The sequence below is a fragment of the Neomonachus schauinslandi genome, chromosome 9 (assembly GCF_002201575.2).
Source record: "Neomonachus schauinslandi chromosome 9, ASM220157v2, whole genome shotgun sequence".
Lineage (NCBI taxonomy): Eukaryota > Metazoa > Chordata > Mammalia > Carnivora > Phocidae > Neomonachus > Neomonachus schauinslandi.
This window is the reverse complement of record NC_058411.1, coordinates 14,579,369-14,604,917: the sequence shown is the minus strand read 5'-3', so window position 1 is coordinate 14,604,917 and position 25,549 is coordinate 14,579,369. Positions and strand designations below refer to the sequence as shown.

The window sequence follows — 25,549 nt, the reverse complement described above, 5'->3', positions numbered from 1 at the left end:
ATCTTAAACAGGAAAATTTTTAATGGCTTATGAGGTTAATGTTGGGGAAAACCAGAATTGAGACCTCTTGTATATATGACCCAACATTTCCATTAGAAAGATAATGTTTCCTTGTGTTTAACTAATATTGCCCATGAGTAACTACTTCATTTTCCAGCCAACCTGTTCTTGGGTATTCTGTTAACTTCTTTCATTTGGCCTGGGTTCCCATGTATATACCATAGTCTAAAGTATGTTCTTTAGGAGGAGGGTAGGACACATTTCCTGCAGGCAGGATATTAGACACACTTAAAATTGGAGAAAACTGCTCTTTCCGGCCATGCAAGATTTTATTGGAGACTAAGAATACCTTTATATCCTGGAGCTAAACAGTGACTTTTACTGTTTTAAAAGTAGCATGGAAAACTATATATCAGACATAGTTGTGGGTTTTTTGTGGCTTTTTTAAAGATTTTATTTATTAGCATGAGCAGAGGGGAGGGGCAGAAGCAGCAGCAGACTCCCCACTAAGCAGGGAACCTGATATGGGGCTCGATCCCAGGACCCTGGGATCATGACCTGAGCCGAAGGCAGACGCTTAACCGACTGAGCCGCCCAGGCGCCCCTAGCATAGTGTTACAGTAGCCCTTTCATGGTACTCCTGTCTAGGCTCCAGGACTGGATTTGTGTGCCTTGTTCTCCTGTAATGAAGACTGAGGTTGAGTCACTAGATCAGTAAGTTCTCAGAATACCAGCTGCTGCACTGTTAGGTTTTGATTGGTCGCCTACTTTGTATTTTTGTTTCCATTCAATCATAAAACTCTAAGGAAGACATTATTTTCTTTTTGCATAGATAAGGAAACTGAAGTTGAGGTACTAGGTAAGACTTGTCCAAAGTGTTTAGCTCAGCTAAGTTACAGAGCCAAATTTGAACTGCTTGATCTCAGGCAAGAGGAATAGAGCAATGTGGCTGAAATGATGTTTGCTTTTATAGTTACGAATGTGAACCCTAATTTGTAACACCCATGATGCTTTTTTTTTTTTTTTTTAAAGCTAGGGTGTTTTGGTCCAAAAGTTGTCGGGTCGTTATGGCCTTTGGGTGTGAATTTTTGGCCTTTTTACATTTTAAATGGGCATTAGTTGCCTGCATTTAAGCTTTGTATGTCATATAAAAAGGATTTTGGCTTTCTCTGAATCGGGAAACAATCTGGAAGCACAGGCCCACTTTCCCACGCCCTAGTAATTGACATTGTCATTGGACACGACCCCGAGAGGGAGCGGCAGGCAGGCAGTGAGCCCTGTGGATGGTGCATGCACTTGCTCTCCTGGTTGCTCTTACCCACCTTTGTTTCCTCCCCACCAAGGCTGTCTGCCACCGATCATCTTCTATCCAGCCAGGCTCACTGCTGGGTGATCTAGCGGGCCCCTGTAGGTAATGACATTTGCGACCCATTTTAAGCAAGAAACTTTTCCTCACATTGATGTGAGTTTATCACCTGGACTTAGAACTGTGTATACCACAGTGAGTGGGAACACTTTTGTGTATGAACCACTCATAATGTCTGAACGTGAGAATTTGTTCACATTCTTTGTCGTTGTTTTTTTAAAGATTTATTTATTTGAGAGAGCATGAGGACGGGAAGGGGCAGACGGAGATGGAGAGAGAATCCTCAGGTCGACTCCTTGCTAGGCTTGATCCCAGGACCCCAAGTTCATGACCTGAGCCAAAGTTGGATGCTTAACTGACTGAGCCACCCAGGCACCCCAGTTCATATTCTTTTTCACCTTGTGTTTGCAGTTTTCATTTCATTTTATTGGCTCCCTACTTGGACATCCTTCCCCGCCCCCCTCATATTTTAATTCAGCTCTGAAATAATATTGAGCAGGGGGTTTGGGGTGAGAGCTTTGGCTCTAGTTGCAGCATCCCTCTCTGGTTTGCTTTTCACAGTGAGAACTGCAGTGTGCTTCCTGGTGACCTTTTTTAGCAGGCTCTTACCTGTGTTACCCAGAATATTGGACTCCTTTATTTTGTATGATCATAGACATGGAAGAACATAAGATTTTAAGACTGGGTTTTGAGGGAAATGTATTAAAGGTGCCATATACTGAATTGATCATAATTAATGAGATACTTTTAACTTTTTCCCCTTTTTAGCTGAGATGAGTGAACTGAGTGTGGTCCAGAAACCAGAAAAACTTTTGGAGCGTTGCAAGTACTGGCCTGCCTGTAAAAATGGGGATGAGTGTGCTTACCATCATCCTGTTTCACCTTGCAAGTGAGTAGCAGCAGCAAGCTGATTCTGATCTGCAGGTTAATTTCTAGATCTTAGAGCTGGTTCTGTTTGTTTTTCATTTCTGTGGATGAATTTGACTCGTATAAATGCAGTGACACTTAACCATTGCCCTCCCAGAATAGCATCCTTGTGTAATATATGTGTGTGTGTTTGAGGGAGTGGGGAGATGGGAGAAGGCTTCTGTAAACATTTAAGGAGATGGTTATATAACTGCCCTGGTTTGAATGCATGGTATTCATGTACATATCCACAGCTTTTAAGGCATTGGGGACACAGTTATAGGTAATTTGACAAAACATTTTGGACTTGGGTGTAATTTTTCCTTACCAGTTGGCTGGTTCAATGGCATGATCTTTGAGAGGTGGCTTTTAGATTTTAAAAAAATACATATTTTGGTCCTAGAGGTGGAATCTCCATGTTTTGACTTAAGAAATGTGGATGTGAGAATAATATGGATGTACATGGAGGGGGAGACCACACCAATGAGTCTTTTTGGAGTGGTGCCTTGCACATATATTATGCTCAATATATTGAGTTCATAAATTACTGCAAACATAGATCTTACAGAGGAACTGGTATAAGGTATGATTCTTAACACAAAAAATCCTTTTGTCTCTCATGGTCATGGCTTGAGTTGAAAATCTTATTACCTTAGGCTTCGGAATAGACTACTGTGTCCTTTTTTGAAATCTGGCCTCATTTTTTTTTTAAGATTTTTTAAAAAATGTATTCATTTGAGAAAGAGCACAAACGGGGAAGGGCAGAGGGAGAGGGATAAGCAGACTCCCCACCTGACTTGGGGCTCAATCCCAGGACCCTGGGATCATGACCTGAGCAAAAGGCAGCAGCTTAACCGCCTGAGCCACCCAGGTGCCCCAGATCTAGCCTCATTTAAAAATTGAGTTTCCCGGGGCATCTGTCTGGCTCAGTTGGTAGAACATGCGACTCTTGATTTCTGGGTTGTGAGTTCAAGCCCCACATTGGGCATAAAGCTTAGTTTAAGAAAAAATTGAGTTTCCCTTTTTTCTATTCTGTGTTTCTCAAAAAAGTAGTGATGGAATAGAATGAGCCTCTCTACAAAAAAAAACAAAAACAAAAACCTAATGCATTGAGAAGATTAAATGTGAATAATGTTTTTATTTTATAGAGCCTTCCCCAATTGTAAATTTGCTGAAAAATGTTTGTTTGTTCATCCAAATTGTAAATATGATGCAAAATGTACTAAACCAGATTGTCCCTTCACTCATATGAGTAGAAGAATTCCAGTACTGCCTCCAAAACCAGGTTAGTGACACTGTGCACTACTACAGTAGGTAAAAAATGGAAAATGACATTTTGTGATTATCAACTGAGTTTATTTTTTTATTTATTTTATTTCTTCGTTTGACAGAGAAAGACACAGCCTAGAGAGGGAACACAAGCAGGGGGAGTGGGAGAGGGAGAAGCAGGCTTCCCTTGGAGCAGGGAGCCCGATGAGGGGCTCGATCCCAGGACCCTGGGATCATGACCTGAACCGAAGGCAGACGCCCAACGACTGAGCCACCCAGGCGCCCCATCAACTGAGTTTAAAAGAAAAAAGGAATAGTTTTAGAAATTATCATGCCAGAATCAGTTAACCTAACCAGTCTTTAAAGAGTAGGTGTGTCTATTCAGTATCATTCTAAAATATTTTATCTAATGAATATATGTCTCATATTTTTAAAATGGGTCCATAAAAACATCAGTAGATTGCATTACAGATGATTTTGCCGAATTTGTTCAATCTTTGCTCTTATTTTTGTCAGCAGTTGCAACACCAGCCTCACCTTCTAGTAGTCAACTGTGCCGTTATTTCCCTGCTTGTAAGAAAATGGAATGTCCCTTCTATCATCCAAAAGTAAGAATTTTCATTTTTCCAAAAAATGATTTAGTGACAACTTTTCAATTCTGAGGCCTGGAAGAGCGCTAGCAAATTGATTATCTTGTGTGTCCATGGTCTTCCCCTACCCCCCCCCCCCCCCCAATTTGTTTTTGTTAAGAGTTAAGACCTTGTGGTTCTTGGTCTGAACCAGAGGTTAATGTTCTAGGCTCTCAGAGTGAAGCTTCCCTTTGCTTAGTTTCCATTCCTCTCTGCACCTAAGCATGTGGGTGGGGTTTTTTACCCCCACCTCATGTCAGAAACAGATGATGAAGTCCAGTTGTACTTGTGCTGATGGTTTTACTTTTCTGTGTGCTATAAAGATGGATGTCTCCCCACCTGTTGAGTTGCTCAGAGTGAATGATCTCTCTGGCTGTCACTCCCCGCCAACTGCAGTTGGGCATAAATGAGGGTGTCCGGGGCATGAGGGATAGAAGGGATGTTGGGCTGATAAGCAGGGTGATTGGAATTTTGTTTCAGGGGGTGGGGGGGGGTCATTTGTCAAGGTTTCAGTATTAAAATATTGTTAAATTGTATCTCTTGCCCCATTAAATGTTTCTCTCAAATTGCCTTTTTATTTGTATTAGCTTTGCAAATGCTGAGACTGTTGTTTGTATTTAGCACTGCAGATTTAACACTCAGTGTACAAGACCTGACTGCACATTTTATCATCCCACCATTACTGTGCCACCACGACATGCCTTGAAATGGATTCGACCTCAGACCAGGTAAAGACTTGGGGGAGATGATCACTTTGATTTTTCTCTACTGTTTCAGTTGTACATGGTCCTTGGAAAACGTTTCCAAATTTCGTTTTACCAGTGATTTCTCCAGATCAGATTTACCTTCTGCCTACATACTGCTTACAAATCTCACATCAGTTTTCTTGGCGTTAGTAATGTAAAACATTGGAAGAAAGTTTTATAAATTTAAATACACATCATTATTAAATACACATCATTACGTAGTTTTTATATAATTATTTAAAAATCTGATACTTACATTGTAAATCTGTAGAACAAATACTCGTCGTGTGAAAATACTCCTTAGCTGGGTATGTATGAACGTAAAGCAGTTAATTAAAATTTTTTGTTTACTCAGTGAATGACAGTCCTACTTGGCAGAAGATTGTGGAGTTTCCATCTACTGGCAATACTGGCAAAAATATTCTGCAGAACTTGTCAAACCTTTGAAACTTGGAATATATTGGTTTCATAATACGAAGTTTATTGCCAATCTGAAGTGTCTAATTTTTCAAGTTTGTAAGTTTATTAAGTGGTTTTAACATTGGGTATTTTTTGTTGTTTGACTACGAAAAGACCGTTTAAGGAGAAGTTAAATGAGGCGTGTTTGTCAGGTTAGTGTCAGTACTGGGGCTTCAGTAGAGGAGCATCCTTCCTCTAAAAAGTTGGATTTTGTTCACTTTTCCCAAGGATTGGAGACAGCTTAAAAAATGGATTTAGTTTGTGGGAGTTGTACTAACGGTTCGTACCTTCTGGGATAGGGTGGGTCGGGTAAAAACAGAATGGCAAATGCAAAAAAAGATGAACAGGTCCTTAAAATGCTTTCATTTACTATTAACATACACTTTTTAAATAAATATTTTGGGGCTGCATTATCACAAAATTATACAAAAATTTTTTTACAATACTATATACAGAAGGTATCAGAAAACAAACTTCAAACTCACAAGATTATAACTACATATATTCTCACATTCTGAAAAAGTAACATTTTCAGAAATAACTCCACAAAAAATTTTTTAAATGTAAAAATTAGATTTAAATAGTATATTTTAAATGACTAATTACAGAAACCAGATGGGTAAACTGCAAAACAGGACTAACCTCTCGGACTACTGAATCCGTACACAAGCTTCTGTGTGTGGTTTTTGAAATAGTTAAGGCAAGAAGTGTCAGATGCTTTAGAATTAAATAACCAACGGATCACTGATCTTAAAGACTTGATGTACAGCACTTTTTAAAAAAATAGACTCACACGTTCTCAGGACCAAATTAACTGTAAAAAAAAAAAAAAAAAAGTTCATTGACTAGTTATATACCCGAGGGATAACAAAACAGAATGTGTAAAAGTCCATGTTTAAGAGCATAAAACCAGCAGTCGTTTTGTGGCCATTGCTTTTCCATTGGGACAAGAAAGAATTAACCAGTTACTAAACCAGCTGTAAGTTGCACTTTGCTGTGCCGATTCCTAAGAAAAACCTTGAAACCATGGAAGAGGAAAGACCGTGCCCAGGATGGCACAGAGCTCTCACCGAGTTAGGCTGGGGTGACAAGACTCCTGAATTTAAGGCGTTTGTTCATTCCAGTGCTACTTAGATTTCTTCTGCAAAGATGTAAAGCATCTTAAGTTGTATTTCTAGAAATCTAAACAGACTTTTAGTATCACGATTTATAAATGGCATTCAGAATTCCACTACAAAGAACATAAATGGGAAACGGGGCCTAAGTGGTTTGGTTCAGGCATTTCACAAGTCAAGAACATGCTAAAATCGGATAGTTTTTGCCATTTAATAAACACTGCCTGGAAACCCCTTTTAAGGGTTTAATGTTACCTTCCAGCTGCTGTGTTTTACAGGCAAGTTAAGGTTGACTCTAGACCAAGTTACCCAACAAATGTTTAAAATGAACCACCATCAAAAAGCATCGCAACAAGGGGGGGAACCAGGTGGCTAGTGGTGGGGGCGGCAGATGCAGTGTGCCCGGGCGTGCGCTTATGTACGGAAACGGGACTGAAGGGGCCAGAAATCTCAGGTGACAAATTGAGGAGCTTAGTCAAATACTGCACACAAAAGTAATTTTCTGGGTTAAAAAAACAACACAGGGCAGAATCTTCATAACCTGTGCTGGTTATTCACCTTCCCTTAGTTGATGGCTGGAATAAACAAGGTGGTGGTGGGAGAACTACTTAAAATCAACATGAGTTTTAGTTGTGAAACTGACGACAGTCCTTACAGCTGGCTTATCAGGCTGGCCAAATGCAGCGGAGGCATTTTTGTCCTAAGTCTTTTACCTAAGGTTATAATCAGCGCTTCTACATGTACTGTAATAGAAATGGAATTTCTCTTTAGTCCAAAGCTGGGAAGCTTTGGCTCAGAAGGAAAATTTGAACAGGCTCAAAGATGGAGGGGGCAAGTGGGGGGGTGGTTCAGGGGAATTTCTTTAATTTATTGAATGGCTCTTTATAATAATATACATGGACAGAAATTTAATATTAGTATATTCTAAAATTGGGCTTAATTTAGGAGAATCCATTGATGTGAATATGATCTTATGTTTCAAGCTTCTTAATGCCTTAATCAGTCCTTCAGACACAGCTACTCTTCAGAGCTTTAAAACTGACCATGTTCCATCACTGGTTAGGCTTTTTGTGATACAGTTCCGCCTACAGTTCTGTTTTCAGTATTTACAAGGTGTTGGGCATACAAAACAGGTATCAGGAATCTTCATGTCTGGTCAAACCAGACTGAGATTTCCAGAAACCTGAAGGGGTCTATTACGCTACAAAGATAATTAACACATTAAAATAAAATTCATAGGACCAATAGAGCATCTTAAACTTTTTCACACTTAGAAAAATATATTTTTAAATAGCAATCTACATAATCTCCCATCTTCAGGAAACTACGGACAGGCTAAACAAATTCCTGAACGGCAAGTACTGATCTTTGGCAGCATTAAAGTGAATAGGGATAAATATCTAAGAGTTAAGCCCTAATCCACCAAAAAGGAATTTTAATGGACAAGTTTTACAAGTGGACCTGTATTCATTCCTTTTGGAGGTCAGCCTATGGGGTGGCATACATCTAATAAATTTTTCCAGTAGAGAAAAAAGCTATAAAAATTTTATTTCAAGAGCTTACTAAATTGTTTGACTTTGTAAATGTGACCTTGAACACTTCAGTCTACATATTAAACAAGTGTTTCTATTATACTACATCTTTAAATATTCAGTATGCTCTCCCAGTTAACTACTACTGCTGTCTAGAACTTTAACCTGTACACCCCTGAAAAGGACTGTTTGTCATACTACTTTTTCATTAATGAGGCTATAATCATGTTTTAATTTTTCAGCTATAGAGATGACTTCCGAACAGAAAAGGATCGACAGCTCAAAAATGAAAATGTAGTGATCATATATTACTAACTTTGGATTTGTTCCTGAATGTAAAACTGCCAGGAAAAAAAATGTCCTTTATAAAAAGAGGTTTACTGATGCTTAAGTAGCATTATCTTCTCCAGTAAAGCTCATGTGTGTGTTTCCTTTCCTTATGTAAACACAAGGATAAAATAAGTCATTAAATAATGAACCTTGAAAATAAAATACAAATTCTAAAAAAGAAAAACCGTTTTGCTAAAGAGAGGAAGAAAATTAAGCAACTTGAGTTTTTAAGGTTTTGTTTTTTGAGAGGCGCTGTCCCCTAAGCCTTCCTAGCAGGTCTGCCAAGTTTGCACACTCCCCCAAACTGGGGGGCTGGCTTTCACCGAGTATTTATTCAATCCTTTCTTAAAGTAATTGTCTGGCAGTGTATGGATTATGGACAGTTATCCAGTGCATACAACAAATATTTTGAACTTATCTGTCTTCTGTTTGGATGACTCTGGGCATTTATCCCTGTTAACAATCCTAAGTTAGCACCACTTGCCCATGCAAGGTTTGGTTCTGTTTTTGTTTTGTTGTTGTTAGTTTTTCCTCTTCTGTAATTCTGGTCTCTTCTCAGCATCCATATCTTTCAGTGAGGCATATGTACACATTTCCAGACAAATAAACTGCAATCAGAGACAAAAAAAAGCAGTGAGTTCATTATTTTTCTAGATTTTCAGAAGTTTAATGAGCTTTCAAATCAAATGTATAAAATTTTTCATGAACTCCTCTTATTTCATACTGCCCCACCTGCTGCTGTGCTGTGCTGCCACGGAGCCAGCCGGTTACGCCACCTTGGTCTGTGGTTGACTCACAGAGTCTGTTACCTAATACAGTGATACCAGGTCTCTTAGGAACTAGCAGGAGAGAATCTGCTCTTCTTGGGCTGAGAAAGTTACCCACCTGCAGTCATCACCTCCGGCACTAACGACATGTCGATCACCGCTGGTAAATCGAATATTTGTCACATGAGGTGAATGACCCAAGAACCTTTTGTGCTTTGCCTGAAAAACCATGAAAAACAAAGCTCAGGATGTTGTGTGAGGCACACAAAAATCAGAGGTTCCTGTCAGGAACCCTAGATCTCCATCACAGGGGCTGTGAAGAGAGGTAGGCAGTTTGGACCACAGCCAGTGTTACTAATGTTAGCTAATGGATCTGCACCTAACACAAACCAGGTTCTTGGGGCAGGACTCTGAACATTTTCCTCTGAGGAAAAGCATTTGAAACTTCGTAACTGAGTAAAGGTTTGATAAAAAGGCTAATCACAGCGTTATTAGGATAGTTTGCAAAGATGGTGTTACCTGGGGGCATGGGGAGATGATTTCTAAAAGCTTTTACTTCAGAGTAAGGGATTTAGTAAGTTTTGAAAAAAATTTAGGAACATAAAAAGTGTTTCCAAATCAGGAGATGGTAACATATTTAGCTATTAAATTATGGGGGGAGAAGTAGTAATGATCAGATGTCTGAACTGCTAGTAAAATTACATAAAGAGCAAAACCAAACACAAACTTACAAATTTTTCAGGACACGGGAAGTCAAATAACTTAACCATGCCAAAGTCATCTCCTGTTACAAGGCTGATTCCTGAATGAGATACGCAGGCACAGTTGACATTGGCTTTCTCGGTGTGTCGGGACCAGATTCCCGTAACTTCATCCCCTAGAATACTAGAGGGAAGGAATAAAAGAAAATCCATAGCAAACATGTACCACGCTAAAAACGTTTTTTGGTAATTAATCTCTACTTAATTATGTTACTTTAAAATTAAAAGATGCTTATGCTTTAGGAATTTGATAGATTAAAAAGATGACTACTCATGGTTACCTGTTAAAATAGCAAATTTATAAGGTTCCATTTCTAATAACTGCAAGATAGCGTTCCTTTAGATAAATAACACAATTGCTTAACAGTACCCAGTATGTGGTTTTATTGCTTGTTATTAAACCTAATGTGTTAAGGAAAATATCAGGGCATCTTTAAAGGCTTTTAACCTTGATAAAGCATTTGGGAATATGTTCAGTGAAGAGGAGTTCCAGCATGAGACTATATCATCGGCCTCTTTGGAAGAATTCAAGATATGGTAACAAACATAAAACTCAACTACTGTTCCCTAGTGGAACGGCTCTAACTGTTGAGTAATAGGGTTTTCCAGTTTTCCCGGCTGACCTTCAGTCAGTCCTTACCTAGTCCATGTAGCCCAAGTGATCCTGTCCATGGCGGCCTGATCCGTAACAGGTTTTCCTGAAGGCACTTCATAGACATGTCGTTTATAGCAACCAGTGGAGACCTTGCATGGTATTAAAATGGGACAAGAATTCCATTAGGCGAGAGACACATCAGAAGGCTATAGGATACTAGCAAAGGGTGCTATCTGATTTACATTTCTAACGATGACTACAGAAGTCTGTTAGAAAAAATGGAGAGGAGGACTAATAAGAATAGGATATTAATGCAGAAACAGTGAAGAATAAAGTCAAGAGTTCAGAAGCTCTGGAACTCAGGAGTTTTTTCAGAAAGTTACCGCCCAATGTGTGGCTCGGACTCACAACTCCGAGATCAAGAGTCGTATGCTCTGCTGACTGAGCCAGCCAGGCTCCCCTAAAACTCGGGTTTTGTTTTGTTTTTTAAAGATTATTTATTTATATGACAGAGACACAGCGAGAGAGGGAACACAAGCAGGGGGAGTGGGAGAGGGAGAAGCAGGCTTCCCACTGAGCAGGGAGCCCGATGTGGGGCTTGATCCCGGGACCCCAGGATCATGACCTGAGCCGAAGGCAGACGCTTAACGACTGAGCCACCCAGGCGCCCCTAAAACTCAGTTTTAAATGCATCCACTAACAGTGTTAGAACAGCTAGTGTAAACTGGATTTTATAGTATTGGTACCATACCTGGAGATACCTGCTATCTGCAGAGAAGTCCATTTGAATGACAAAGCTGGGAATGTCTCTGCAGTAGCTGATTCTGTTAAGGGTGGGGCCCAATGTTAGGTCGTAAAAATCCACGGAGTTCTCACTAGAACCCACAGCCAGAAACCGGGAATCTGGACTAAATCTGGAGAGGTAATAAAAGACGTGAAAGACACGTTAGACCACCTGAAATTACATAAACATTTAAGACCAGTGACTTGCTTTCTACCTCTCAAAAATAAGTATGTGTGTGATCGGGCCTCAAGTAGATTTACCCGATAGACACAACTGATCGTGTATACTGAGATTATATTTGTGTTACAGGAAACAAAAAGCTTGTATTTCACTTCAGTTTTAAGTGGCTCCTGAATTTTCATCTGATTCCTTTAAAAAGATCTAAGTTTTGAAAAAGCCACTAACAAATACATAACTCTTTTAAGTTACATAGTACACCAAATCTACCAAGATAGGATTCTTTCATCTGGAAACATGGTATCTTCACAGCAAAAAACACAGCCCAGATTAATTTGCCTCAGGTTATCAGATGAAGTGACACCACCTGAAGTTTAGAAGTATCTTAACATACAAATACGTGCCTAGAGGGGCGCCTGGGTGGCTCAGTTGGTTAAGCGACTGCCTTCGGCTCAGGTCATGATCCTGGAGTCCCGGGATCGAGTCCCGCATCGGGCTCCCTGCTCGGCGGGGAGTCTGCTCCTCCCTCTCCCGCTCCCCCCTCTTGTGCTCTCTCACTCTCTCTCTCTCTCAAATAAATAAATAAATAAAATCTTAAAAAAATACGTGCCTAGAGGTCATGGGAAATCGTATAGGACAATTCAGGTGAGGTTCTTCAGGGAAACGGGGGCCTGCGGGAAGTTTATATATTGAAATTCTGAGGAAGGTTTCATGTGTAAAAGGGTTTTACTAATGAAAAGAATGCAAGCTTTTGACAGAAATGGATTCAAAAATCTTAATCTTGATCACACAGAAGTACTCAGTAAATGGTAGCCACTGTCAAAATAAGCTTACGCACTGGAAATATAAGAGTTCAAGAGAAGTTTAAAGTTTAATTCAGATTCTGGGGCATAGATGTTTGATGAATATTAATTTTTTAAAAAATATTTACTTGAGAGAGAGTTGGGGAAGGGGCAGAGGAAGAGGGAGAAGGAGACTCCGGCTGAGCAGGGACAGAATCCTGAGATCAGGACCTCAGCCAAAGTCAGGTACTCAACCGACTGAGCCACCCAGGTGCCCTGATGAGTACTGATTAATTGATTATATATTCAATTAAGAGGTGGGGTTATAGCTTTAGTTCTCTAGGCTGACAACTTATGAAGGACAGATGGCTCTCTTCTGTACAGTGGAACATAATTCTTGGATGGATCAACTTGCTGGACACATCCAGTGTGATACTTACTCCTCAAACATTCCCTGAGTACATGCTGTTATAAGGCACTGTGGTTGGTGCCAGTGGATTGATAATTTAGCAAGCAGTAAGTATATAAACAGTTACATTTCAGCATACAATTTATGATGTGATTAAATGCTACAGGCACTAAGAACCTGTTTTCAAATGTAACCCAGGTCATTTAAGAATATATATACCAAAAATTCTATTCCATTTGTTGACTAACCTGATATCATGGATTGCACATCGTCTATCTCTCTTCTTTCCCCATATTTTTAGAGAGCTCACCAGTAAAATAATAAATTCTCCATTTTTCATTCCAATAGCCACCATATCCCCTTCAGGGCTGTAACACACAGTACGAGCAGCATGTCCCAAATTCACTTTGTTTAACATCTTCTGCGTAAGAACCAAGAGTCATCGAGAACTATATTAAATAGAGTACTTAAACCAATTTCTTTTCAAAATTCTCAATATAATTCTCAAATAGTTAAGTGCTAGCAATTTAGGACTTCCACTGTCCTTAGAAATTGTAACTTTAAGAAAGAAAACTGTACCTACTTTATCAGCAATATCCCAGAGTCTCACTGTCCCATCTTCTGCAGCAGAAAGGAAAAAATCCCGGGAAGGATGTGTCACCAGTCCCCATATGGGTCCATCCACATGGCCATTAACTAAAATATTACATGCTGCATTTTTCTCTCCAACTTCAATGATCTCCGCATTCCTTGTCCCAACTAGGATCTTGCCCTAAAGCACAAATGGGACCAATACATTTAATGCAATTCAACAGTTGCTTTCAATAACTTAAGAAGGACCCTACTGACCTCGTCTCCAAGAACGTTCTGCTGTGAGTGCTCTAGGAGCAAGCCAGGCATTAGCTCCTGCGGTTTTCTTTGACTAGAAGCACATCCGCAGGAGCACTGGGCTGGCCTGTCTGGCAGAGTCCGTGCTAAAGAACAGAACTGCACTCTAACATCACAGCACCTGGCTTTGCCAGTCAGAGTTTGGACTTGGACTCTAGTTTAATCCGAAGAGCTCCAAGGAGGTGTAAGTGCACTGGGATCCAGGAAGAAAGTATTGGATTTTAGTTAAAAGGGAAATTAAACCAATAGATACATGGACTGAGAATAATACATGTACATGACTTATGCTTATTCCGAGTTCATGCACGGTCAAAATTTTTTATAGAAATGGGTGTTTAAAAAAACAGACGGGGCACCTGGCTGGCTCAGTTGGTACAGTGAGTGACTTGATGTTAGGGTCGTGAGTTTAAGCCCCACGTTGCGGGGGGGGGGGGGGGGGGGGGGGGGAATTTAAAAAAAAAAAAAAAAAAGCTGCTCTAATCACAATGAGTCGACCGGCGAGAAACTTCACTCCTGCCTACCACAGCTGAGTTAGCGGACTCAAGAACCTACGGAGGTCGACCTAGAGTACAGAGACAGAAGAGCAGCTCCCTGTGCTCCCGCCGGCCCGGGGAGGCCAAGGACAGCCAGCAAGCAAACTCCTCTTATCTACCACTCGTCAAGTTCCCGAGGGGGAGAGAACCCCACGAAAAAGTGTCCTCTACTTTGTGCCGCCCCGTAATGGCTCGAGGAACAGCTTACTTTGCCTCTGCACACAGAACGAACACAGTCCGTGATTTGTCCGGTCTCGAGCCTGAAGGCGCGGCACCGTCTCAGCTCCTGATCCCACAGTTTGACTGCTCCCCCTTCTTTTGACCTGATAACAACCCAAACCCAAATAAGCATGTTATTAGCTATTCCAATCATTTCTGAAATAAATACTAAATTATAAGCAGAATAGTAAAAAAAAAAAAAAAAAAAAGAGGCCCTAATACTTTTTACAGCAATTTTAAGATACACAGTATTTCAGTCATTCTGTTTAAGCAGAATTTACTTTACTTTTACTTCATTTTTCGGACATAAGCATAATCTTATTTAGCTCCCATCCCCCACATAATGTATCCATCCTCTTGATTAAGGAAATGTGTAACAAAATGGTAATGAAAAGGTAAGGCTAGATAACCGGATTACAGATGCTATGCTCTAGAAGAAATTTTTATTTGTTCCTCCCAGGACGAAAACACCCGACTGAAAGCACTCAGTGGCTGCCCACGGGCAGAGCGCGTGGCATGCGGGAAACCCCCGCATCAGAGTAATACGGGAAAGACAGCATTTAGTCCATTTACGGTTTTTCGCTTGGGAGAACTGAAAAATGTAGAACTTTATTTTCTGTCTGTGAGATGAATTGCTTGTCTTAGGACAAAAACACGCCCATGTAGGACAACAGTCTTTCTTCATGTGAAAGAAAAGCTACTGCATTTGTGTTTCATATACGTGGCTTCTCTCAATCCTGTCTGGAAAGGTACTTACTTCTTGGACACGTAAACACTGCATTTTTATATGAATACGTCGGCAGAAAATCAGTTCTAAGTATCTGGCTTCTGGGAGGTTTTCAGAGCACTCAGAAAAAGGCCTTTCCTTAGACTTAAGTTTTGAAGCCTTGTATTACACAATTTTATGTCACAGGTTTGCCTCAAGGAAAAGCACACAAGGCAATTTGTTTCTAGCATCGTCTCATCTTCTGCTGAGGCAGCCAGCGGTCCGCACCTTGCCCCTGAGTGTCCGTCCGGACAAAGAAGAGAGCAGGCCGGCCAGGTGCATCCGGGGTTTGAGGGCAGAGACTCTCCCACAGGCCCCCTCTTACCCAGCAAATACGGACGCAGGATACAGACGTGACAAAAATCAGTTCTCTACCTGCATCACAACTACCTCAGAGAAAGTCTCACCCTGACTGCTGGGGTCTAGGCTTCTCTACAGTATGAAAACAACTGCGAGTGGCCTAAGACCAGAACGTAAGCAGCAACAAGAAGGCAGGTAAGAGGCAACACTGGCGAAGCACAGGAGGAGGACGTGCAGAGGGGAGAATCGGCGTAGCCCAGAAGGAACTAGACTGCTGAGCGGCAAGCCGCGGGCCGACCGACGCGCAGGGAGGCCGTGCAGGGGAGCGGGACTCACGGCCTCTCCTTGCCGCCGGTCACGACCAGGCCGTCCCGAAGCGTGGTGTACATGGCGAACACGGGCCCGTTGTGAGCTCTGGCCACGATCCTACACAATATGTGATCTCTCCACACACACACATCTCCACTGACGGCACCTGTAAACGTCAAGTTATTCTGAAAAGGAGTGGGGAAGGGGGAGATAAACTCATCAAAAGTTCAAATAGAGACGAAACAGACGCAACTCTCTACGGTAAGGGGGGCCTACCCACACGGCCCAGCGGGGGGAGCCGGGCGCCCCGAGCCAGAAAACCCCAACTGGCTTTGCTACGGCCTGCCATGCGGCTCTGCTACACGTTCCCCGGACTAACCTGGGACCAGACTTGTAACCTCTAGGAGGATCCGCTTTTTCATGTGTAAAATGAGGGAGTTCGGGCTCCAAGGTCCCTTCCAGTTCTAAAACATTATCATTCGGGTTCATATCATCCCTTTGGGCTGCTTCCCTTCAGCTGCCCAAGAAATAACTTGAGGTCATTAGTCACAGAGAGTCAAAGAGGAGTAGGAGTAGGAAGTGAAAATAACTTTTCACTAGGTTGGTAAAGTATTTTGTCACAGAAGGGAAAACTATAGGATTTATAAATAGAGCAAAGCTGTGGGAACTTTTAGGTTTCACTAATTCATGAAGTTATATATGAAATTAATGTTTGCCATAACTTCTTAAAATGAAAAGCAAAGTCAATGCAATACAAAATAAGATAAATTTGATAAGGTACGAAAAGTAATAGCGCTTTAGACCACTGAGAATTGCCATCCTGATCTGGTTCATTTATGTGGAGACTGGAGAAATTAAATTCTGCATCATGTGCTATTTTCATCCATTTTAGCTTCACTTTTGGAGCAACTGGTACAAGATCTTTCACCAGAAACAATATGGAGAGAACCAGCAGGAAAATGAATTTTGAATTACAACAAAACAAAGATTTTCTTTAAGCTTTCTGAGAATACTATATGGTTGGTATGTTTAATTTCCCTACAACAACTTTTTTTTAAGTCATCTCTACCCACAAGGTGCAGCTCGAACTCCCGACCCGGAGATCGAGTCGCCCACTCCACCGACTGAGCCGGCCAGGTGCCCCTCCCAACAACAATTTAATGTGACTTTGCATTCCGCAGCATTTATGCCTCTTCTCTGTACCTTATATTTGGATAACAGTAATTATATTTGTCATTTAGAAGCATCACTAATCCATGCCTTATCTGCAATTAGAATGTGAATGCTTCAGTATTTTACTTCTCTTGCTTTTATAGCCCCTCGGCAAAGAAGATGTTCAAAAAGGCCTAAACTTGACATCAACCCATCTGGCTACGTAACAAAACACTCTGATCGCACTGCTGCTTCAAACATCAGCCAATTGTGACTAATATTTTAGTCTTCAGTTTATTTTCTATCAGGCATGGGCAACTGGCCAAGTAAGAAATTTTATACACGAAGAAAGTTAATCTACACGGACAAATTAAATGCCAGAAGCATTTGAATATGTGAGTTCTTCTTCTAGAAAGGAATTACTGGTCTTCTCTAAAGAATGCCCAAAATGTTTAATGGAAGTCTGACATGGTACAACCAACATTTTCAATGGTCTTTTTCTCAAAAACGTGTGCTTAAAGGTTCTAAAAGTATAATTTTCTTCACATTCCATACCCACATAAACAGTAAAGAAATCCACTTAGGTTTTTGATGCACCCAAGGATTTTTTTTAAAAAGCCTGGCCAGGGCAAAGGGTATTAAAGGAAAGAGATGCGGATCATGAACCGCCAGCCCAGATGGGATGGGGGAGGGGAGGGAATGGCTCTCTGAAACACTCTCTGTGAAAGCCAGGGACTGTGCTCTCCTTCCTCCTTGGAGTGAGCTGGGTGAGCGGGGTGAGCGGAGAGAGAGACACCGGCCCAGAGCACTTCCAACTATGTGCTAAGCAGTGTGTTACAATGATAGGAAGCAAAGGAAATCCTAAACCCCAGTACCATCTTAAATAGTTGAAAATTACATTTCTTGATTGATCTTTCTGTATTCTGACAAATCTTTAGGAATATGAGGATCTCCTAGGAGGACAGAAATTTTAGGAGTTTTAGGGTGACAATTACAAAATTAATGAAGGCTTTTAAGAATGGCAGTGGCCTAAGGACTCGAACGTTTCATTATAATCCTTCACCCTCATTAATTTTCTTTCCCACTCCCTCTGATTTCTGAGTCTCAGAGTCTGAAGGGAAATGTATGCACTGACCAGGACATACGTAATGATTAGTGGGTCACAATCCACAGAACAGTGTATGGTGGCTTATCTATCTAAAGTAAGAAAATTCAAAGTAGTCCAATTTCTGTAATTTCGAGATACTACTAGCACACGCATTTTAAGAGACATACTGCACCAAATGCAACAGCAAGCATGGTCTGCATCCGCGCATCCTCCACTGTGCTCAGGAGCCCTTTTTTGCTAAGAAGAGCCCTTCCTGCCAGTGTCCAGAACTTCACGTGTTTGACTCCCACAGAGACAAACTGGGAATCTGAATCTGGTCGGAATTCGGCCACAAAAATACGCTGGTTGTGGCCAGCTCTGCTGGCAATTTTGGTACCTGATACAGAGAGACAACAAAATTAACAAGGTTAACAGTTATTCAGAATATATAGTTCAAAAAACAAATACTTATGAGGGGGCATGTCCCTCGCACAGCTACCTAGCAATCACAGGACCTGTGCAGAGTCCTTTGGACATATTTTCTCAAGGGATATGTGTATTAATGGGAGCTTTATTATCACTGAAAGGCCATTCCAGATTTTAGAAATAATTCTCTGTGGCTCTGTGAACTTCACTTTTTATAGCAGCTACATAACTGAAAAGTTTTGTCTAAAGTATAAGTAATATTACCCTATTGATGTTCATTGTCACTTACAATATACTTCATTTCCGTTCTTGACTAAGACCCTCCATAACCAACCAGATACCCTGGCAAAGAGACTTACATATGAAAGGAAATAGCAGTGAATCATATATAGTATTAATAACTTTCATTAATTTATGTTTTGTTAGCTTCTTTCACTGAGTTTTTAAAGTGGAACATACCAACAGTAACATCAACTGTGTACTGTATAGGGCTGAAATGAAAAATGATTTCAATCACCAAGTTAAGGCAAATACTAGAGAACTAATATTACCCTAGTATTCTTTTTTTTTTTTTTAATTACAAAAGGAAAAAGAACCCTACCTTCCTGCCATCTCCAAATGGTAATAGTATGTTCTGGGTCCAGCCCCACAGACAGCAAGAGTTTTCCAGTAGCACTGAAGCTGACTGAACACACTCCCTTTGAATGGTAGCATCTCAGGATAGATAAAGTCTGCTTGTTCACCGCATCCCAGATGTGGATGGAAGGAGCTGTAGCTAAATAAAGATAAAATCCAAAAGTTGTAATATGCCTATTGCAAATGTTTCCATTTCTACAGCTGATGCCTATTTTCTGAAACATGGAAAAGTATGTACCAAAGGCTATGTACTTAATAAAAAATAGCTCAAAACTAAGACTAAATTAAAAAAAAAAAAGAAATGAAACAGACTCATAAATACAAAGAGCTGATGGCTGCCAGAGGGGAGGGTGGTGGGGGATAGGCAAGACGGGGAGGAGGGGGGTGCGGGAAGGGAGTGGGAGAGACAGGCTCCGGGTCACCAATAAGCCACGGGGAACAGAGGTGGCCGAACCGTGATGGCAGCGCAAGCATGGTCACACGTGGCAGCGACACTCGTGGCGAACGCGGAACGCACACCCTTGTCCAATCACGACGCTGGATGCCTGAAACTCACTTAACATTGTGTGTCAACTATGCCGCAATTAAATTGTGCGCACACACTCTCTCTCTCAAATAAATTAAAAAACAGTTTACCATATAATAAAATAGGGTATTTTTGTGTGAAAAACTGAACATAATAAACTTAAGTACTGGACTAAAACTAGAATGTCCCTTATTCAATAAAAGTCAAAGGATATGAAGAACTGGCAAACTTATTAAGTGTAGCAGCATCAACAGTGGCCTCAGAAACTATGGAAAGAGCCCAAATGTCCATCAACTGATGAATGGATAAAGAAGAGGTGGTGTACATATACATAATGGAATACTACTCAGCCATCAAAAAGAACAAAATCTTGCCTTATGCAATGCTGTGGATGGGGCTAAAGAGTATTATGCTTAGCAAAACGTCAGTCAGAGAAAGACAAATACCATATGATTTCACTCCTGTGTGGAAGTTAAGAAACAAAACAGATGGATATTTGGGAAGGGAAAAAAAAAAAGAGGGAAGCAAACCGTAACAGACTCTTAATGACAGAGAACAAACTGAGGGTTGATGGAAGGAGGGGAGGTGGGGGATGGGCTAAACAGGTTATGGGTATTAAGGAGGGCGCTTGTTGGGATGAGCACCTGGTGTCGTATGTAAGTGATGAATCACTAAATTCTACTCCTGAAACCAATATTATACTGTATGTTAACTAGAATTTAAATAAAAATTTGAAAAAAATATATACTAGTAGATCAGTCTATAATTTTTTGCCAGTAATAAATATTATATGTCTTCTATAATATAAAAAACATTTTTACATGTTCACAAAAAGCACCTCTCAGCAATCCATATACTTTATTTGCCTAAATGTGATGAGGTAGATAATGGACTTTAAAGAAACATCACTCAGTTTTGTCTCCAAATTTCATATGTCACAAATTACAAAGACTTTCATTTACCTAAAATTTAGCTAGCAAGTAATCTTAAGTTGAATTACTGAACTTTTCAAGCTTTCGTAGAAAGTTAAATGAGATGGTAAGGAGTGTACACCTAAAATTTAGGTTTTAAAACATACAGGTAGGACCATGTCATGGGATTGCTAATATTCAGACTGTTCTGAACTTATATCAGTAACAGGATTTAAGATTTAAATCACTACAAATTTTCAAGGCCTTTCTAACTTACTGAAGAAAGATTAAATTATGTTCATTAAGTACATTTTATTTTCTCCTATGATTAAAAAATGGTCATTCATGATACTGGAGTAACACAGATCCTGCTCTCACTCTTCCCCTTCCGATGGGCCACCAGCTAATGGGTGCCCATCCTGGGCCAGGCCTGGTACAGGGGACACATCTAGGCCCCAGTTCTAGGCAGATGTACTTTCCCATGAAGTCAGTCAAGCCCTAAGTCACACACACCTGTGTGTGAGCTGGCAGAGCCAACAGAGGTGTGCTGTCCTCAGAGTCCATTTCTGTTCTTGCTCCTGTTACATCAAGCTATCTCTGGAAAATCAATCCCACTGTTTTTGTTTTTTGTTTTTTTTTAAGATTATTTATTTGAGAGAGAGAGAGAGAACAAGCGGGGGAAGGAGCAGAGGGAGAAAGAGTGGCAGACTCCCCGCTGAGCAGGGAGCCTGATGTGGGGCTTGATCCCAGGGCCCTGAGAGCATGACCTGAGCCAAACGCTTAACAGAGCCACCCATGCGCCCCTCCCACTTTTTTTTAAAGATTTTATTTATTTGACAGAGAGAGAGTGCGCACAAGCAGGGGGCGTGGCAGGGGGAGAGGCAGGCTCCCCACTGAGCAAGGAAGGAGCCCAATGTAGGGCTTGATCCCAGGTCCCAGGATCATGACCTGAGCCGAAGGCAGATACCCAACCTACTGAGCCACCCAGGTGCCCCTCCCACTGACTTTTTATAAGCATTCTTAAACTCTAAGAATGACTAGAAGGGTCACATGGGAGCTTGTGATAGAAATGTTCTACATATTGATTTGGGTGGTGACTGCACAGTTTTGTACAACAGCCAAAACCTTTTGAACCTGTGCTTTAAACATGAAATAAAAATAGAAAAGATCTGTAAACAATAAATCAATTTAGAAATTAAAAAAAACCTCAAGTCTCTAGTACAGAGATGCCTATAAGGGTCTCTTTCAATTACTAACTGGATCTCATAAGAATCAAAGTTTTAAAGGATATTCTTTCTCTGTCCTCTACTTTGCCTTTGGTGCAGCTATAAAACTATATATATATATTTTAAAAGCATCCACTTTTTTTTTTAAAGATTTTATTTATTTATTTGAGAGAGAGAATGAGACAGAGAGAGAGAGCACGAGAGGGGGTAGGATCAGAGGGAGAAGCAGACTCCCCGCCAAGCAGGGAGCCCGATGCGGGACTCGATCCGGGGACTCCAGGATCATGACCTGAGCCGAAGGCAGTCGCTTAACCAACTGAGCCACCCAGGCGCCCTATAAAACTATATTTTAAAACAAAATTTTCATATGGGTCATTAAGTGAGCGAATTGTGAGTGAGTTCACTCTTCAGTTTCTGTAGTGGACAGCTCTTTGCTGCATACCCACCATCCATTACCTCCTTTCTTCTTAATAAAGCTATACTTCTATGCAGGAATCCATTCCTCCCTATGTAGAGCAAGTGATTCAGGGGAAAGACACTGCTTGCTCAATTGATTAGTCTAATGCTCTTGTGATAACCTCCCCTGCACCCCAACCCCTCAAGCTCCATTCCCCACCATTCCCCACTCCCCACCTCCAGCAAAGTGATTTAGCTCAGTAACCCAGATTTAGCCAATCAGCACATGGTATTCCCCAGGTGTTCTCTTTTTTTTTTTTAAGATTTTATTTTTTTATTTATATGACAGAGAGAGAGAGAGAGAGAGAGAGAGAGAGAGACAGCTAGAGAGGGAACACAAGCAGGGGGAGTGGGAGAGGGAGAAGCAGGGTCCTGGCCGAGCAGGCAGCCCGATGCGGGGCTCGATCCCAGGACCCTGGGATCATGACCTGAGCCAAAGGCAGATGCTTAACGACTGAGCCACCCAGGCACTCCCCCAGGTGTTCTCTTAGTACAGGGTTTGCTTTGGGTCTTAAAAGGACTCAATCAGGCTAAAAGGAAGGAAGCATGAACTTTTAGCTTATGGTTGTGAAAAGGGTTTTTATCCTTTTTCCCACTAAATGAAAGCAAAGCAGCATGTAACTCTAACTGGTACTGGTAGCCCTTTTCTGACCACATGCAACCAATCTTAGGGCTAATAAATTTCCTTACTTTCTGTAACAGAGGGCACATGGAAGACCGCTAAGGTATTAATGGACAATTGCCTACTGTGACAAATGATAACTATGATGGGGGGTCGGGGGGCCGGAGAGTTCTCTTTGAATCCCCTTAAGGATCAAAATGTCAAATTCTTAGCACTGTCTTACGTACACTGAAAAAGCTTTATCAGACAAAAGATGTCTCCTTACTGTCTACCCAGAAGACACGTATTCAAACGGTAATTATACCACATATTTTCTAATATATATTTACTCTCCCACATTCCAAAGTGACAATTTCAAAATTTTACCCCCACCTTCTTCACCACCTCCTCACTCTCAGCTATTGAAATGAAGAAAATAGAGCTTCCTTATTCCTGCCACCCCCCCCCCCCCCCACCAGTCTTCTTGCCTTCCCTTCAATCCTTATGTCTGTGAATAGTTTCTTGCTGCCCAACTCTTTCTCCGGAAGTATTCTCCCATCTCACTGAGCCTGCTGCTCAAGCAAAAAATTAACAGCCTTGGTTCCTCACTTTCTGTCACACTCACATCCAATTCTTCAGAAAGGATCACTGGCTTTACCTCCAAAATACATCCCGTCTTTGTCTAGTTCTCTCCATTTTTATTCCTACCACCCCAGTTAAAAATGTCTTTTGCTTGGACTACTAGAACAGCTTCCTAACTTTCTGATTACATCTCTTTCCCCTCTACATCCTTACTAGTGCAGAGTGATTTTCTCAAAGTATAAATTAGATCACCTCACTCCTTTGCTTCACCCTCTCCATGATGGATTCTGCACTGAGCATGAATTCAAACTCCTCTCCATGATCTGCAAAGCCCGGTGCAGCTGATTCCTACCCCTCTTTCTCCAAGTTCATCTCAGAGGCCTTACTCCTCCATACTGACCTTCCTGTTTCTTGATTTACCTTTATGGCCTGCACAGGAAAGAGTTAACATAAACAAGCCTGAAGTTACTATCATTAGAAGGGCCTGCTTGCAAGTGTGTAAGAACTTGACTTTTGAAATGGTCCCTCTGTTGATGTAAGGCTGTTTGATCTACCTGGGGCGCTGAACACCTGCTCTCTTCTGGGTATTTCAGTAGTTGTGGCTGGTCTGTGCCTATGTGAGCAGCCCCCAGTAAAAAGCCTGGACTTTAAGGCGGGAGTAGGCTTCCCTGGACAAAACCCTGTTCCCATGCTGCTGCATCTGCTGCTGGTAAAGCAGATTTGTGTGTGACCCTGGTGGGGTGGTGAGGGAGACAAAGAAAGCCTGCGCCCGTAGCCTCTAGACTCTACCCTGTCTTTTTCCCTTGCTGATTACTGTAAGAAACTATAGCCCTAACTATCTCTGGGCCCTGTGACTCCTTCTAGTGAATTATTGAGCATGGGTGGTCTTGGGACCCACAAACCAGGCCTCAGCCTGGAGTCCCCAGTTCATCCCTTGGCTATCATTTTTTTTGTATCATTCTTGGCCCGGCTGAATGTTACCACCTCTGAGAAAACGAACACCTTGGCTTACTGACATCATCTTGTTGTTTTTATCATATTACCACCTCAGATCATGGTAGTTTTAAAAGTTTACTTATTTATTGCCTGTCTCCCTGTGGAGCTGGAGTCTGCAAACTTTTTCTGTATAGGGTCAGAGACAAAATTGAAGATATTATGCAGGTACTTGTGTAATAAGAGAAAACAAATTTCCATAAAATTTTTAGTGATGAAATTCACTGAGTAAAATTTTTTTTTAATAAAGATGTAATGAGAAGAATGAAATTCTTTTTTGGAGATAACAATGTCACTGAAGTGAGGTTCAAAGTCAGAGTTCTTTATCATTAAAATCAATTTCAAATGTTTGCCTGTAGTAATTTTACACATCGCAACTTTGAAAATGTCTTATGTAGATAGTTACTGACAAATTTGAATATTAATGCACAAGCACATGATCTTAACTGAGCTATCAATCACTTAGAAAGCATTTAGAGCATTCTATTAGGGTCTTGTCTTGATTATCTGGCTTTTAGCATGTATTACATTGCAGAGTAATTACCATAAACCGAACGTTAGGTGGAAGTTCTTGTTTCAGTTAAACCAATTTTTGAAAATGGACATTTTCTTTGCTTTTACATCAAGATCTGAAAAATGCTGTTGGAACTGTAGTTTGAAACTAGAAAATACATTTGCTACAAATGGGACTCTCACTTCTTGTTCTCATGTTTGACAGCATGAGAAGCATATCATGCAGGTTGGCCTTACTTGCAAATACATCAGCCACCACCAATGAGCTTCCTGTAGGTGTAAGTTTCACTGCAAGTGTAACTGCAGGTTGTTATTGTGGTTGTAGTTTCCTTGTAATTTCGGGTGGAATTCATTAGGAAACATTATCAAGTCTGTAGCAGAAACTAATTTCCAAGGCCATTCAGTTTTCCATAATAGAGATGGACAGCACTACTTTTGTCATTCAGAAAAATTACAGTCTTGGTTCTGAGCTCCAAAAATTGCAATAATGCTACTATTGCTAAACCACTGAACTGCTGTGGATAGGACAAGTCAGGATATTCAGCTTCTATTTCTAACATAAATTCACGGAACTGATGAGGGTTAACTCTATGAGAACAAATGACATTAACTGTTGACTCTCAATTACAAACTGTGGTTGTCAATAACACATGATACACTGAAATGTTTTCCACATACTACCTGATGAATAACACAATGAATAACCATAGCCTTTAAACACCTTAAATTTTCACCAGCTTTGTACACTTACCAACTATCCTTTTCTCTGCTCCAGCTCCACATATATTTCTACCATCA

At 40.9% G+C, this 25,549-nt stretch overlaps 2 protein-coding genes across 11 annotated transcripts in view; one reads left to right on the top strand and one right to left on the bottom strand.

Moving 5' to 3' along the window:
- The window catches only part of ZC3H14 (zinc finger CCCH-type containing 14), a 51,224-nt gene extending 42,404 nt beyond the window's left edge, over window positions 1-8,820 (top strand). For 4 of the 8 annotated variants that reach the window (XM_044918171.1, XM_044918169.1, XM_021679808.2 and 1 more), the window contains 6 exons: window positions 2,135-2,255; window positions 3,421-3,557; window positions 4,058-4,149; window positions 4,792-4,898; window positions 5,272-5,432; window positions 8,265-8,820. In XM_044918171.1, coding sequence (XP_044774106.1) covers window positions 2,135-2,255; window positions 3,421-3,557; window positions 4,058-4,149; window positions 4,792-4,898; window positions 5,272-5,278 — 464 coding nt within the window. In that variant the 3' untranslated portion in view covers window positions 5,279-5,432; window positions 8,265-8,820. Of the gene's footprint in view, window positions 1-2,134; window positions 2,256-3,420; window positions 3,558-4,057; window positions 4,150-4,791; window positions 4,899-5,271; window positions 5,612-8,264 lie in introns of those variants that run through there. The other 4 variants (XM_021679812.2, XM_044918170.1, XM_021679807.2 and 1 more) reach the window with 2 other exon arrangements.
- Window positions 8,821-8,923: 103 nt separating this feature from the next.
- The window catches only part of EML5 (EMAP like 5), a 162,384-nt gene continuing 145,758 nt past the window's right edge, over window positions 8,924-25,549 (bottom strand). For all 3 annotated transcript variants that reach the window (XM_021679813.1, XM_044918168.1, XM_044918167.1), the window contains 11 exons: window positions 18,909-19,082; window positions 18,070-18,278; window positions 15,670-15,827; window positions 14,257-14,371; window positions 13,211-13,399; window positions 12,876-13,048; window positions 11,227-11,389; window positions 10,521-10,624; window positions 9,851-10,004; window positions 9,238-9,338; window positions 8,924-8,960 (listed from right to left, as the gene is read on the bottom strand). In XM_021679813.1, the coding sequence (XP_021535488.1) occupies window positions 8,924-8,960; window positions 9,238-9,338; window positions 9,851-10,004; window positions 10,521-10,624; window positions 11,227-11,389; window positions 12,876-13,048; window positions 13,211-13,399; window positions 14,257-14,371; window positions 15,670-15,827; window positions 18,070-18,278; window positions 18,909-19,082 (1,577 nt within the window). The remainder of the gene's footprint in view (window positions 8,961-9,237; window positions 9,339-9,850; window positions 10,005-10,520; window positions 10,625-11,226; window positions 11,390-12,875; window positions 13,049-13,210; window positions 13,400-14,256; window positions 14,372-15,669; window positions 15,828-18,069; window positions 18,279-18,908; window positions 19,083-25,549) is intronic.